We start from the raw sequence: 14,907 nt of genomic DNA on the forward strand, positions 1-14,907 counted from the left end.
AAACAAACAAAAAACCTTTACTTGAGAGACATTATGGCAATAAATAGTATGTCATGACAAGAAGTACATATTTAGAAGACCAGGATGGCAGGCACGCCAACGTGACCCCTCTATTACACATGGCCATCCTCAGTGCAGCTGCCTGACTCATAGAGTTGCTGGTATTCCTAGCAGGAGTTTGCAAAGAGTGGTCCATAGATCCTTTTCATACAATCTGTAAGCCAAAAATGTTTTTCACATTTTTTTAAGAGTTAGGGAAAAAGGAGATAACTCAGCAGCATAAGCCAGGCAAGCTTGCCTGGCAAGCACAAGATCCTGAGATTGATCCTTGGTCCCCACCTCTCCCCACCCCATTCCTTCAAAAAAAAAAAAAAGAAAAAGGAAAAATTAAAAAAAGAACTAGTGAAAAAAAATATGAAGAAAACGACTACTTTTGAAGTAGAAGAAAAATTACTATTTGCTTGCAAAGCCTAATATATTTGCTGTTTAGCTCTTTAATATAAAGAATGTGCTATCCTCTGGTTTCCAGAACATAATGGAGATCATCAGAAGAGACATGGTGTGGGTGGATATTAAACACTAGATGCATTTTCCCTTTCTTTTTGAAGATTCACCTGAAAAATTAAAATGTTGCATTCTAATGTATAAAATATCTATCAGTGCTACACAGAATAAGAAGCACAAAGGTAGAGAAGAATAAAAGTGACATAAATGCAAAAAAAAGGGGGTGGGGCTGGGGAGATGGCTCAGTAGAATAAGTGCTTGCCTGGCAAGCGCAAGGGCCTGAGTTCAATCCCTGGTTCCACCAAAAAGAAAGAAAAAAAGTGATATAAATGCAAGGGTCTTGTATTTTACATGATACGCTAAAAGCAGCCTAATGAACTTGAAGCAGACTACAATTTTTTTTTTTTTATTTTTTTTATTTTAGGGAAGGGTCTACAAGGGTGTTCAGGGTCTCCCTACTAGATGGGACTTGTAGTGCTCCGCCTGTTTACAGCCTCCCAAGAGCTGGGAATACAGCACGTGCCACCACGCCAAGTCACAAATGCCTTCTCAGCAGGCCCGGGAGTGGGGGACGGCACAGCGGGGGCAGCAAGGCAGGCCCAGGCCCTTGCACTTGCTTGTAGGCGCTTTAATCTACTGAGCTATTTGGCCAGACCTTGCAATTCTTAAAGAGTAGCCACTTAAAAAAAATGCAAAGAGGTATTACCTCAAAAGCCAGGATTAAAAATACAAAACTAAAATTTTGATTAACCCAAAAGATGTAACACCAGAGACAAAGAAGAAATATGGCAAGCAAAAATGGCAAAACAGCAGACCTAACTGAACACATTAGTAATTGTAACTATATCACTAATTACATTCAATACCTTTCTGCAGGTATTGAATATACCTTTCTTTTCAAATGCGCATGAATGTGCAGTACTGACCATATTGCTGAGCTATACAATAACTACCAATACTATTAGTAAATTTAAGGAGAGAAAGCTTATAGAATGTGTTAACTACAGGGGCCGGGGAGATGGCTCAGTGGAATAAGTGCTTCCCTGGCAAGCACAAGGGCCTTAGTTCAATCCCTGGTTCCGCAAAAAAAAAAAAAAAAAAGAATGCGTTAACTGCAAATCAGCCACAGTACCTAAGAAAGCCTCAAATAATGACCAATAAATATGTGAAGAAATGTTCACCACTGCTATTAGAGAAATTCGAATTAAGACATTAAGATTCTATCATATCCCAGAAAGAATAGCCATCATTAAGAAATCAAATACAAATGTTTCTCATTTCACAACCTACTCATTTAGTGACTGGTGGGGCTTTCGACCAAGGAATACTGTTTGGACTTACGGCCCATCTTTTGTATATGCAGTTCTGTACCTCTTGTTGATAAAGGCTCAGTGTCTTTTGCTGCACAGCACACCTTGTTTATACAGTACTGTAGTATTTGCTGATTGTTGTTCTTGGCTCTGTGACTGTGTTATGTGCTTAATTTTTGTCTTACACTCCTGGCTAGTAAGCTTCTTTATTATATACTTAAATGTCTTTCTACCCTCCAAGGCATTTTCTGCAGAGGCGGACAAAGCAGTGGCTCCATGCACGCCAGTTTCACGGTCAGACTATCTGGCATTTCCAACAATCTCCACGGAGTCGAGCGCGTTCACGGTTCCATGGAATCTGGCTAGGAGTTTTAGGCTTTGCTGGCCCCTTGCAATGACCAGCAGAAGCTCCCTCTTTCATGAGTCAGAACTACACATCCAAAACACAGCTTTCAGCAGTATCACCTGTGTGATCCCTGGAAAGGGCACGCGAGGAAATAGAGGAATAGATGCTTTACTCATCTCCTAAAGATACTATCTGGATTACATTTGTTTTGTAATCATGATTATTGTTGAGCACTTCTGTATCACTGATGTATTATAAGATCTCCTGGGTTTTCTAAGTCATTTTCATCCCTGGCTTTTCTGACATTGAGGGATCAACACTGCCTGAACCCAGCTAAGGCGATGACTTGTTGGTAGCTGGTGTTTTTTTTTATTTTAAAGGGTATTTGAGAAGGTCTGTTTTATGAAAAACAAATCACTTTCATTGAATTATTTTGATAATATGATGTTTTTCAGATAGATATTCCTTATTTAACTTCTTACCTGTGTAGCAACTTGTTTTCACTAATAACGGAGGTGGGCTGTGTCTGTAATAACAAATGCTGGTGAGGCTGTAGGAAGAAGGCAACTCTGCTCCATGTTGTTGGTGGGAATGTAAACTAGCACATCCACTATGGTAATGAGTATGGCGATTCCTCGAGACACTAAGCCTAGAAATTCCACTGACCCAGCTATTCCCCTTCTAGGTTCTAGAATTTTCCCGGAAGAGTTAAAGACACCCTATTACAGTGATCCACATACTCCCATGTTCATCACAGCACAATTCCTAACAACTAAATCATGGTCTACATGCCCAACAGATGAGTGAGTAAGGAAAATGTGGTTATTTAGCTAGATAAATTTGAGTTACTTATAGGAAAACGGCTACTCTTTGAGACCATAATGGTAAGTGAAATAAATCAAACAGAGGCTTAAGTGCGGTTTCTCTTATATGAGAAAGTCAAGATTATAAATAATGAGCAAAATAAAAACAAGCAGGGAGACAAGTCTTTTTCAAATGAAAGGGATCTAGAGATGGAGGAAGGGGAAGAGAAGAGAGGGAAAGGGAATGAAAAAAGAAATTAAAGGCCAGGTGTGGTGGTGCACATCTGTAATCCCAGCATTTGGGAGCTGAGGCAGGAAGACTGCCCTAAATTCAAAGCCACCCTGAATTATATAGCAAGACCCTGTCTCAAAAGGGTGGGTGTGGGGGGAGATCACAATGTATAATGTACATACATCAACTCCACACAAAGAATGTGGGTATCATGTGCAGCAAACACACACTTAAAGAGAAAGAAAAAAAAGACAAAAACTACCTCAAGGGCCTGGGGAGATAGCTCAGTAGAATAAGTGCTTGCCTGGCAAGCAGAGGGTCCTGAGTTCAATCCCTGGTACTGAACACCCCCCCCCCAAAACCACCTCAACTAAAAGTGGTAAGTGGTTAAGCATAGACTAACAATGCCCATTAATTCCCTATGTTGCAGATTTTAAAACAAAAGGTTAGACCAGGGAGAGAGTTCAATGGCTTAAGCTCCTGCCTGGCAAGCACAAGGTCAAGAGTTTGATCCCCAGTACCGCAAAACAGTCATAGAAGCTTTACTAACAATACCACCAAACTGATGCACACAAAAAAGATCCCTCTCCAATCAAGAATGTCACACCCAGGCCAGGGAGATAGCTCAGTAGAATAAGTGCTTACCTACAAAGCACAAGGTCCTGAGTTCAATCCCCAGTACCGCAAAAAAAAAAAAAAAAAAAGACTGTTAAAACTTTGGACCAGCCAGATAGCTCAGTGGACCCTGCTTAGGCAGGCTGAGACATGACTGAGACTGAGCGTGGTGGCACACACCTGTAATCCCACCAGTTTGGAGGCTGAAAACATGAGGATTACTACGAGTCTCATCTGTGTAGTGAGACCCTGTACCAAATACATTTAAAAAAATTTTAAAAAAAAGTCACACCCATTTTATTTCAGGTAATAAGAGAAACCTAAATTACCCAAAAGCTAACAACTTACCTCTTCCCCACTTTCCCCTTCCCAGGTTAGAGGGAAATCCTAGTAACTTGAAAGTCACAGTGATAACAACACTGACCTATGCTTTTGGTATTTATCTTGAAAACATTGGCAATTTAAACACAAAAAAGTATATACAAATATGCATGGAGTGTTCTTTGAAAACTGCTCATTATGGGAAAAAAATCCTAGAAATCTATCATTTTCAATTTCATAAATAGGTCAACTGAATAAATTATGGCTTGTCCTGACTTTGAAAACACAACAGCTATAAAAAGTTAATATTTTTATTACTGACATGCAAGTACCTATGAGACAATTTTTTTTTGGGGGGGGGAAGAACTAGAGATTGAACTCAGACCCTTGTGCTTGCCAAGGAAGCACTTATTCTACTGAGCCATCTCCCCAGCTCTATGAGACAAATTTTTAAATGAAAAAAGCTGTAACTACAATATATATAGTATCACTTCATATATTATGCATATAATTAGAAATAACTAATGTTATTAAAACTTCCAACACTGACTGCAATCTGGACTAGTCATGTTACAAAGAAACAGAATTCTGTGAGAAAGAGATCAAGATTTCAAGACTTCTAAATAATGACCAACTGAAAAGCCAACTCTTCATTCTGGAAGTGAGTGGGGCTTCCCCAGCAGAACTCTATATTCTCAAACACAAAAAAAGGAACCTTCTGTATCTCTTGCTTGAGATTTTGCTGTCTAATAATTTATCTGATGAGTATCTGGGTTAAAAAAAAAAAATCACATATATGTAATACTTTATAGTTTGTTATGTGCTTTTATACAGATTTCATTTTACCCTAATGACCCAGGAAGGAAAAATAATCCTAAAAATGTAAAAAAAAAAAAAAAAAAAAAGAAAAAAAAGAAAAGAAAAGAAAGAAGAAGGAAAAGAGGGTAAGAGTACTCTTAGTTGGACAGGGTGGTACACATCTGCAACCCCACCACTCTGAGAAGCTGAGGTAAGGGGATCAAAACAAAGCCCACCCTGGCAAATGACCACTTCAGTCAAAAGGCTGGGAATTCCAGCTTAGTAGAAAGGCCTTGAGTTCAATCTCACTACAGTAAGTTAAATAAATATTTTAAAATATATATTTAGGAATATACATTCCTAAACTATGGCAGCATAAGTCTCCATCTATAACATTCATGTAATCAAATTATTTTTAAAAAGAACATTTTAAATTTACCTTTACAAAGAAAACAGAACTCTACTTCTCTGAATCTAATAGTATTATACTCAAAATTTACACCATACTCTAAAGAATAATTTCACATTATGATTTGTTGAACAAACCCTGTTTGACCCTTTTCTTCATAAAAAAACAAGAGCATAGATCCCTACAGAGTAGCTTATTATCTTCAAACACACAAATAGCATTTTATGACACTTAAGTTTAGCAAAATAATCTGAAATTTTAGAGACTATGAGCAAATAACTGCACAGGAAGTGTAACCTACTCCCTTCATGAATCCTTTTCTAAGTCTGACAGATACAAGGCCTCACTTCCTAAAGAAACCCTCCACACTACGGACATCCTGCAGGCCGCAGTTCAGGAACTTACCTGTAATTCCAGAGACCATATTTAGTCTTTCTAAATGACTCAGTGTCATCTACCAGGGCACTGGGCTCCCAGGGAGACTGACTTTTGACATGGGATGTTCTTCCCTCACACTCATGTGAGCATTTACTAGGACTTCACTGTACCTAGTGCTGCGCAACTCACTGCACCAAGGTCTAAGTTACTCTCTCTGTATCAGTAGACAACTGAGAACTTGGACTGCTGCTATCCCTGGCTCTCGGGAGACAACCTCTAAATTCCTGCAGTTTCCCAGGTGATGGGACTGTCTTGACATTCAAGCGCTTCCCCCAACACTTGATAGCTTCTGTACACCAGATGACATGGTGGGGCTGGACCCCCCATGTGATTAGGGGGTCCAGACTTCTGGCCACATATTACTTAAATCTGGGAAGGAGGCGGCTGGAACTGTGCTGGCAATGCCTTAATAAACCTGCCCAGGCAGTTAAAAGACCAATAAAAACTCTGGACATCAAAGTGTCAGTGAGCTTTCCTGGTTGCCACTATCTTGTATGTGTTGTTACATATTAATGTGCTAGGACAGTGTGTCCCTAAGAACAATGGAAACTTCCCGTCTGGAGCTCTTGCATATGTCTGTTCCTTTGGCCGATTCTACTTTGTGTTTTTTTCCTCATGTAGGACTTCAACTCTGAGTATAGTATTTCCCTGACTTATCCAATCAGATGTAATCTGTTGGGCCACCTGAATTGCAGCCAGCAAATGATATGTGAATGATCCATGTGAGTGGCCCTGGAGATCCCCAAACTCACAGATGTATCTCTGAGTTTGATTCCTGGTATGTATAAAAAAAATAAAACATAAAATAAAATAAAGTGAAGACATTCTTCTCCACAATAAACCCTGAAACCTCTAGGTTAGCCAACTTCAGGTAGCAACTGTACTACTCTTAACCCATGTCTCTGCTGAAGAAATCCAAGTTTAGATCCAAACTTGGGTATGGAGGACCTTTTTTACACGAAGTGTGTCCTTCACCCATCAGTGTTCATCTACGTCACAGCATCAGATACGACCTCCACATAGTCTAGCAGATCTTCCTGATTACTACAGCCTATCATTTGCTCTCTGACATGACATATTCCCAACCATCTCCCTCATACCCATAGCATTTTGTTTTTACCACCACCATCTTTTCTCACCCAACTAGCAGTACCTCCTTTTTTTTTTTTTTTTTTTTGAGAAAAGGTCTTGCTAGGTAGTTTGGGCTGGCCTTGAACTCACCATATAGCCCACATTGGCCTGAAACTCATAGTAATTCTCCTAATTCCTGAATGCTTAGATTACAGATGTACACCACTTTTTTTTTTTTTGTGAGACTCAAAAAAAAACCAAAACAAACAAAAAAAAGAGTCAAAAATAAATTATGTACCCTGTAACACAGAAATTCCATTTCCCTATATGTTCAATTTTTTTTTTTTTAAGCAGGGATTGAACTCAAGTCCTTACGCTTGACAGGGAAGCGCTTATTCCACTGAGCCATCTCCCCTGCCCTGAGAACTTCCATTTCTAAGAATTTATCTGATGGATATACATCTGTATGTAGGAAAAAAAAATGAAACCACATAAAAAGATGTTCAACATATTATTTGCAACACTAGAAACAATATAAATGTTTACTAATAGACTAAGAAAGAACACTAATAATACACATGGAATAATATGCAGCCATTAAATAGACAAAGTCAGTTCTTTTTGTATCTTGTACTACACAACAGTATTAGGATACATTCCACATGAAATAAAAGTGAGAAGGTTAGAGTAGTTTATATGGTTAGGTTAGGGTTAGGGTGACAAACAGGGTGGAGAAGGGAAGGTATTTTTCATGGTACACACTGCTATACCTTTTGAATGTTATAACCAAGACATGTTTCGCCAGGGCAGAGGCTGCTGTGCACGTCCTCTGTCCTTGGTGAACACATCCTTATGGCTCTACGTGGCACGAAGGTGGAAATTCTTTCCTCGCATCAAGTATTCCTCCTATCTTCCCTTTCACTGAGCATATATATCTTCTAAGTAGAAATCTAGAGTGATATCAATAATTACCCACTACTTTCCAGATACCAGTAAAATTAATTTCTATCTCAAAGAAATTCCCAAATGACTTACCTAGGTTCAAGTCTCCCAGCATCTGCTACAGGAAAAATCTGTGGATGTCATCTTTGCCTCAGTTTCAACCACAAAACCTCAGGCACATCACAGCGTCAAATTCATGCAAAAAGTTCCTATGGAACACTTTAAGGGAAGAGCTATATTCCTCTTCCTACTGTTCCATTCCTTTCCTCCAAAGCGGTTGGGAATGAATTTCTCCTTACTTTCTCTTCTGGTAATGCCAGACCCGACTCTGCAAATTTGACCAAGGTTCCCTCTAAAGCACTCAAACAATGAATTTTTCCTACTCTAGGTGGATTCACGAACAGACATGGGTAGGATTCCTGGGATCAACACAATTCCTGAATATCTTTTTTTTTTTTTTTTGTCATGGCTATACAGGTCTCACTACACAGATTGGGCTCATGGTGATCCTCCTGTTTTCAACCTGCCAACCGCTGGGATTACAGGCTCGCACCATGCCCAGTCTCATTTGCTGTCTCAGCACACGGTTTTTTGGGGGGGGGGGGGGGAAGGCTGTTACCAGAGATCAAACTCAGGACCTTACACTTGCTAGGCAAGTGCTTATACCGGTGAGCTATCTCCCCTGCCCAAAATTCCTGAATATTGGGTAAGAATCTTCAAGAAAAAATGAAATGGTAACATATTTTTAAAATCTTGCTTTATTTATTTATTTGGTGGTACCAGGGATTGAACTCAGGACCTTGCACTTGCCAGGCAAGCACTTATTCCACTGTGCTATCACCCCAGTTCCCAAAACGGTAACATTCTTAAGTAAGATGAACAACCTATGTACTGTGGTAAAGCTGGATGTAAGAATGAATATCTGAAGCTGTAATGCTCAGAATGCGGAGGATTTTCCCCTGCATGATGACTAACATCCTAAAAAGGATCAGTAAATACGGCACTGCCATTGGACAAATATGGAAATGCACAATTAACTGGATGACTTAAGCAGCTTAACTGACATAGGAAAAGTAAAATAACGTCTTTAAAACTGGGCCTTGCACTTTGAACAACAGAACAGGCCTTTGCTCAATAAATGTTTGCTGAATACCTAGTCTGTACGAGGCACTACACGCGGTTGACTTCAACTGGGAAAGAGTAGAAAATCAATAAAACTCTGGAACCAGTATGGTGTATACCAGTTCCCAAATTTCTAAGTTTTTGTGATCAGTAGAAAAGACAAAAAAAAAGAAAGAAAGAAAAGCCAAAGAAAAGGTTGCTAATTTTTTTTTTACTAAGAATATTAAAAAAAAAAAAAGCAAGGAATGTAGCTCAGCGGCACGACACGAGCCTGGCAAGTGCGAGGTCCTGAGTTTAATTCCCCTGTATCAAAAACAACAAACAAATAAAACTAACTAGTACACTGTCATCATTTCATATATCAATATTTTTAATCAAAGACATTTCTAAGAATTTCAGTTTTGCTGGAAGAAAATTTCACTCCATTTTTCCTTTTACTGTGTATGAGTGAAAATTGTGTAATAGACAAATATGTGAAAATAAAGGGGTTAAGTTAAAAGAACATGGACTTCAGAATTAAAGAAGAAAAAAAAAAAAAAAAGAATTAGAGAAGCATACTGTGGTATTCTGATATATATTTTTTATCCATATATATTCATATATAATATATATGTTTTTATCCATAGTTCCTGGCTCATACTATTGCCCTTTTTATTTTCTAAATGAGTAAAACAGTTTGGGGTCTCAGAAAGCAAACTCACTGACCTTCTCCTGTCCTTTAACCTGTTCCATTTCTCTTCCCCAAAACTGGGTCACAGGAACTAAAAATACACTCTAATCTTACCCTGCCTTTCTGTCTTGGAGTTGGCAATAAATAAATTCTGATAGTCAATCATAAGCCCCAATCTAGGATGGGGACTGTTCCATAGCTGGCAGAAGGAGTGCTGCACAGAGGCCAAGGAGAATTTGCAGAGATTTTGCCAGGTGTCCTCACCCAGTCTATAGTTCACGATAGGCAGTTTTGTCCACAATTTTGTCTACACAGCTGTCCATGCTTCAGTCATGCTCAGGCAACAAGTACCTACAAAGTCGCACAAAGAACCTGGGTATGGTGGTACATGCTGGCAATCCTGATACTTTGGGACTCTGGAAGGCTGATCAGGAGGGTTGGGAGTTCCAGCCCAGCGCTGGGCCACTTAGCAAGACCCTGACTCAAAATTATACAAGACCTGGGGTGTAGCTCAGTGGCAGAATGCTTGACTAGCATGCAGAAGGCCTCAAGTTTGATCTCAAAAACCCACAATCAAACTAAAGTCAGCAAACCCCCAAGGTACAGACTCTGAAGAGCATCCAGGCAGCTACACACCTGGAGGTAACTTAGAAGAAAGCTCCCCCGAGAGGGCATGGCATCTCATCTGTATTCTTCATCATATCCTCCATAATAAACCAGTAAACATTCTGAGCACCTCGTGGCAGAGCCAGAAGTGAGCTGGCCCAGAGGGTGCATAGTGGGTGTCCAGTGCAGAATGGACCGCTTGCCTGCTGGGAAGAGACATTGCCACACATTTCAGAACCCCCGATGGGATCTGTGTTGTGAGTGTACTTTAGGAGAAAGAGAAAATGAGTTTAGGCTTGTTTTCCTTCTGTATCATCAAACCTGATTTCAGGTTTAATGAAGCCAGGTGAATCACTTAACTTCTTGGAGCCTCAGTTCCTCAAGGATATTAATTATCTTAGAGGCTATAGAAGGATTAAACATGATTATAATCACCCAGAAGGTGCTCAGCAAAAAAAGCAACTTTCACTGACTACACTAAAGTCAGGACTTCTAGAGTAGTAACAGGAGAACTGGCACTGCACTACCCCCTCCAAGCAGGGATATTCCCCCTGTGAACAATCACAAAGTGAGACAAAACAGATGAGGGCAATTCTTTCCAGGGACTGGGCAGGTAGCAAAAGACTGCAATGACAAAGGGGACGTGCAGAGGTGAGCCTGGAACAGCCCGACTCTCACCGAAGGGGATGTTCCCACTGCACCTATGGCACAGCTAGAGTCTGAGCAGAGAGGGAGGCCCTGTGGAGTGGAGCCTAGGACAAGAAGGTAGCTACACTCTGTGGAATGCACAGCATGGGGAAGTGTGAAGTCTGCATGGTGGAGTGGGCTATAGTGAGCCCAGAGTGGCTACTGAGGAACTGAGAGTACCCCAAAGCCCCAGGAAGCCTTGCACTGGGCTGGAGGGCGCGAGTCCTTTCAGGGCAGAATCCATGCTAGACAGCAGAAATGCCACACAATGGAGTAATAACTACACACTCTAGAGCGAGGCTTATTTTTATTTTTATTTATTTATATATTTTTTGCGGAACTGATTGAACTCAGGCCCTTGTGCTTGCCAGGCAAGCGCTTATTCTACCGAGCTATCTCCCTGGCTCCACGAGGCTTATTTTGGATCTGCCCTAACAAGCAGCACATGAAGGCCACCATGGCCCAGGACAGCCCACAGCCCCATTACAGAGCCCTAATGAAGTGAGGGCAATTTCACAAGACAGTCAGGTAGAGGCAGTAGCAAAAAAGCAAAGGAATGGGTGCATACAGGGGAATGATAAAGTAAGTAAATGTTCTGAGGAAAATGAGACTAACATTTCTCCTGTGAGATCAGGCAGTTAAAAACATACAAAAGGAGAAAACTAGAAAGAACCATAGGGTAAGGAGACTGCAACTGGAGAGAGCACTATAAATGCATGTTTTGTTTTGTTTTTTCCTTTTTTTTTTTTTCCTGGTACCAGGGATTAAACTCAGAACCTTGCACTTGCCAGGCAAGCACTTATTCCACTGAGCTATCTCTCTAGCCCCCAAATGCATGTTTTTAATATCTACTTTGATGTTTATACTGATACAAAATATAGATCCATGAGGAAAAATACATATAGCTCCATGGAGAAGGTCTGGGGGTAGACCCCCCGCAACCTCAGCAACAAGCATCCCCATCCACCTGCTGTCTTATTTCTACACATCATTCTAAACTAGAAGGAACCAGTCTTCTTGGAAAACAATCTCAGGTCTTAAGGAAAAACTTAATATGTGTCTGAGACACCTTGTGCCAGCAAGAAAGGAGGTTCTCTAAGAATGAGGAGGATATGAAAAAGTACAAAGACAGCCTAAAAGGGCTCCTACTGGCCAAATCTAGGACTATCTAATTATGATTAGATACCTACACAAATAAACTGTAGATTCTATCCTTGGTATCAAAAACAATTAGGCTGAAAGTTTACAAAGAAGAGGGTGTTTAATAGCAATAAAGTACTCCCCCAAAAGAACACTGATTAGAGGGAAAAAGAGTAACTTCACTGTGAAGTCTTGCAGACCTCTCCTTAATCAAATGATCAGCATCATCATCAGACACAGAATCCTAAACCATGGGAAAGACTCTAACAAGTGGGTTCTAGGGTGGTTCTGCTGAAGACGAAACTTAAATCTGAACACCTAGCAGGCTCCTGAGATGGTGGTGACACCTAGTTTTTCCTCTGGAAAACAAGTGTATTAGCATTCATTATATAATTATTAGACAATATGTGTTTGTGATGTGGAATTTTATGTGTACATCCCGTATTTCATAATTTTAAAATTAAAAAAAAATTAAAGGTTTCAGAGAGAGATCATGAAAAAATAAGCTTTAGAAAGAAAATTATAATGTCTTACCTGCAAGAGTATGTAGGCTCTCCTACTTTAAAAACACGGCCACAAAGATGAGAAGGTTTGTTCACTTGTTCAAGTTTTGGAAATCCAAATGCAGGATCTTCACCACAAAGGTACCACTCCATCGGGCCCAGCAAAACATGCTGGGCCAGCATGTCCTCTTTTTGCGGGAAAGGGTTGGGACCCCTGCAGTAGATTCTGGGTACATAGTGGGCTAGATGCTGGTATACTTCTCTAGTGAGGTCAACTGCTTGCAGCCATTTCTTTAAAAAAAGAAAAACAAGTTTTAAGCAATGTCAGTAAACTGCTAATTTGAACAATCATACCCAACTTTCTTTTAGGTAACACAGCGATAAAAGTCATACACTGTTTATGACACCACAAACAGAAATTTCATCAATTAAAAAATCAAGTATGGGGCTGGAGAGATGGCTCAGTGGTCTAAAGCACCTACTTGGAACAAGCTTGGAAAGCACAGGGACCGCGGTTCAATCCTCCAGCACCACATGCCGGCCAGCCCCGCCCCCTGGTGGGCTGAGCTGGCCACACACACACACACACACACACACACTGTAAAAAAAAAAAAATCAAGTATTTTAGAATTCTACTTTAAAATCTAAGTGGAATTAAGATGACATAGACCCTCTCCTCATAATTATTCTTGAACGAACCATCTCTAAGTGCTACAGGAAAGCTGTAAGAAATCCTCCTGTCAGGTGCTAGCCTTGGAGCTCAGCTGTCTTCTCTTTTTTACTAATGATCAACAGTTGTTCTGATGAGGCTGTGGTTGTGTGCCCAATGCAAAAAGCACACACAGTGAACACAAGCAGCAAGCACACCAGTTACAGCTCTAAGAAATGAGTGGTCTCTTCTACATGTGACTACAAGTTTTGTTTGTTTGTTTGTTTTTGGTGGAACCAGGGATTGAACTCAGGCCCTTGCGCTTGCCAGGGAAGCGCTTATTCCACTGAGCCATCTCCCTGGCCCCAGCACAAGTTTTTGTTCTGTCCATTAAGCCTTCTTTCCCTCCTCAACCTCTTAGCGCTTTCCCTTTTGTTCTCCTGAGCACAAATAAAACCCCCCAAAAGCCACTTTTTGTCCCCTAACCCAACTAATGAGATATCACACAGGTACCAATCTACTATATTCAAAATTGAACTCAGGATGCCATCCCGCCAGTGCCCCACCCCGAGGATGTTATTTTCATTTCCCTGGCTTGGCATTTACTTGGAAATCTTCATTTCCCTCACTCCAACACTCAATCATAACACCTTCTCTAGCAGGATCACCAAATAGCTCTTGAATCCATTCCTTTTCTCTCCACTGTCCTAGTCCAAGCTCCATCATCAGGCGGAGCACAATGATGTGCTGCTATCTACCTCAGCCTTGCTCCTCTACAAATCACTTTCTACTTTCACCATCAGTGTAATTTTTGCAAAATACTAATCTGATCAAGTCGTTCAAATTCCCATTACACTGAAGACCTATCTAGTCTCCTGATATGGCTTAAAGGCCTTCTTTTTCTTCCCATCTCCAATTTTCTCTGTCTCTCTCTGTGGGCTCTCAAAGCTTCCCAAAGCTATTTTCCAGATCTCAGTTTGTTTCACTTTCTGTAAGATGTCTTCTCAGTCCAATCCCCACACCTACCTCCCTTTTCCATATACTCTGGTCTAAAACAGGATTTGGTCTCAGTGAATACAATAAAACTGAATAAGTATATTTATATTACTATCACTTAACTTTGACATTCCAGAAAGATGCTCCACTGGGTGTTTTTTTTTTTTTTTCCCCCAGATAGCATCTCACAATGCAGCCCAGGCTGGCCTCAAACTTTAGGTGATCCTCCTGCCTCAGCCTCCTGAGTGTAATGCTACACTCAGCCTCCACAGGGCTTTAATGAAAGCAGAGAAAGGGAGATCCAGGCCTACAGCCTAAATCAGATATCAGTTTCTAACAACTAACCCTAAAAAGCTATAGAAAGGCATCCTTCAAATCGCTTTTCTTTCTCTTTTTTTCTGATACAGGAAATTGAACTCAGGACCTTTCACTTACCAGGTAGGTAGGTGCTATACTGCTGGGCTACATTCCCAGCTCCTTCCTGTTTCTTTCTGTCCCTTCCTTTATTCTGCCACTTATCTCTATCTCCTCTACTATCTGTTTACTTATTTGTTCCCTATACTGCTTTGTGTAATGTATAAATCATTTTGACTCTAAAAAATATAAAATCAGAAAATATCAAATAAAATGACTCACTTTTACTAATATGCAATTTTAATAAGCCGCTTACACAACTCACAGATTCACATGTTTATCTGTGGATCACCTAAATTCCAATTGCACCCTTGTTAAGAAAAACGTATGT

At 40.3% G+C, this 14,907-nt stretch overlaps 1 protein-coding gene across 1 annotated transcript in view; it reads right to left on the reverse strand.

Moving 5' to 3' along the window:
* Nucleotides 1–14,907, reverse strand: part of Ubr2 (ubiquitin protein ligase E3 component n-recognin 2) — a 129,778-nt gene that overhangs the window by 109,751 nt on the left and 5,120 nt on the right. Inside the window, exon 2 of the mRNA XM_023721233.1 lies at nucleotides 12,549–12,808. Within this exon, the coding sequence (XP_023577001.1) occupies nucleotides 12,549–12,808 (260 nt within the window). The remainder of the gene's footprint in view (nucleotides 1–12,548; nucleotides 12,809–14,907) is intronic.

The sequence above is a fragment of the Octodon degus genome, unplaced genomic scaffold, assembly GCF_000260255.1.
Source record: "Octodon degus isolate 3935 unplaced genomic scaffold, OctDeg1.0 scaffold00005, whole genome shotgun sequence".
Taxonomy (NCBI): domain Eukaryota; kingdom Metazoa; phylum Chordata; class Mammalia; order Rodentia; family Octodontidae; genus Octodon; species Octodon degus.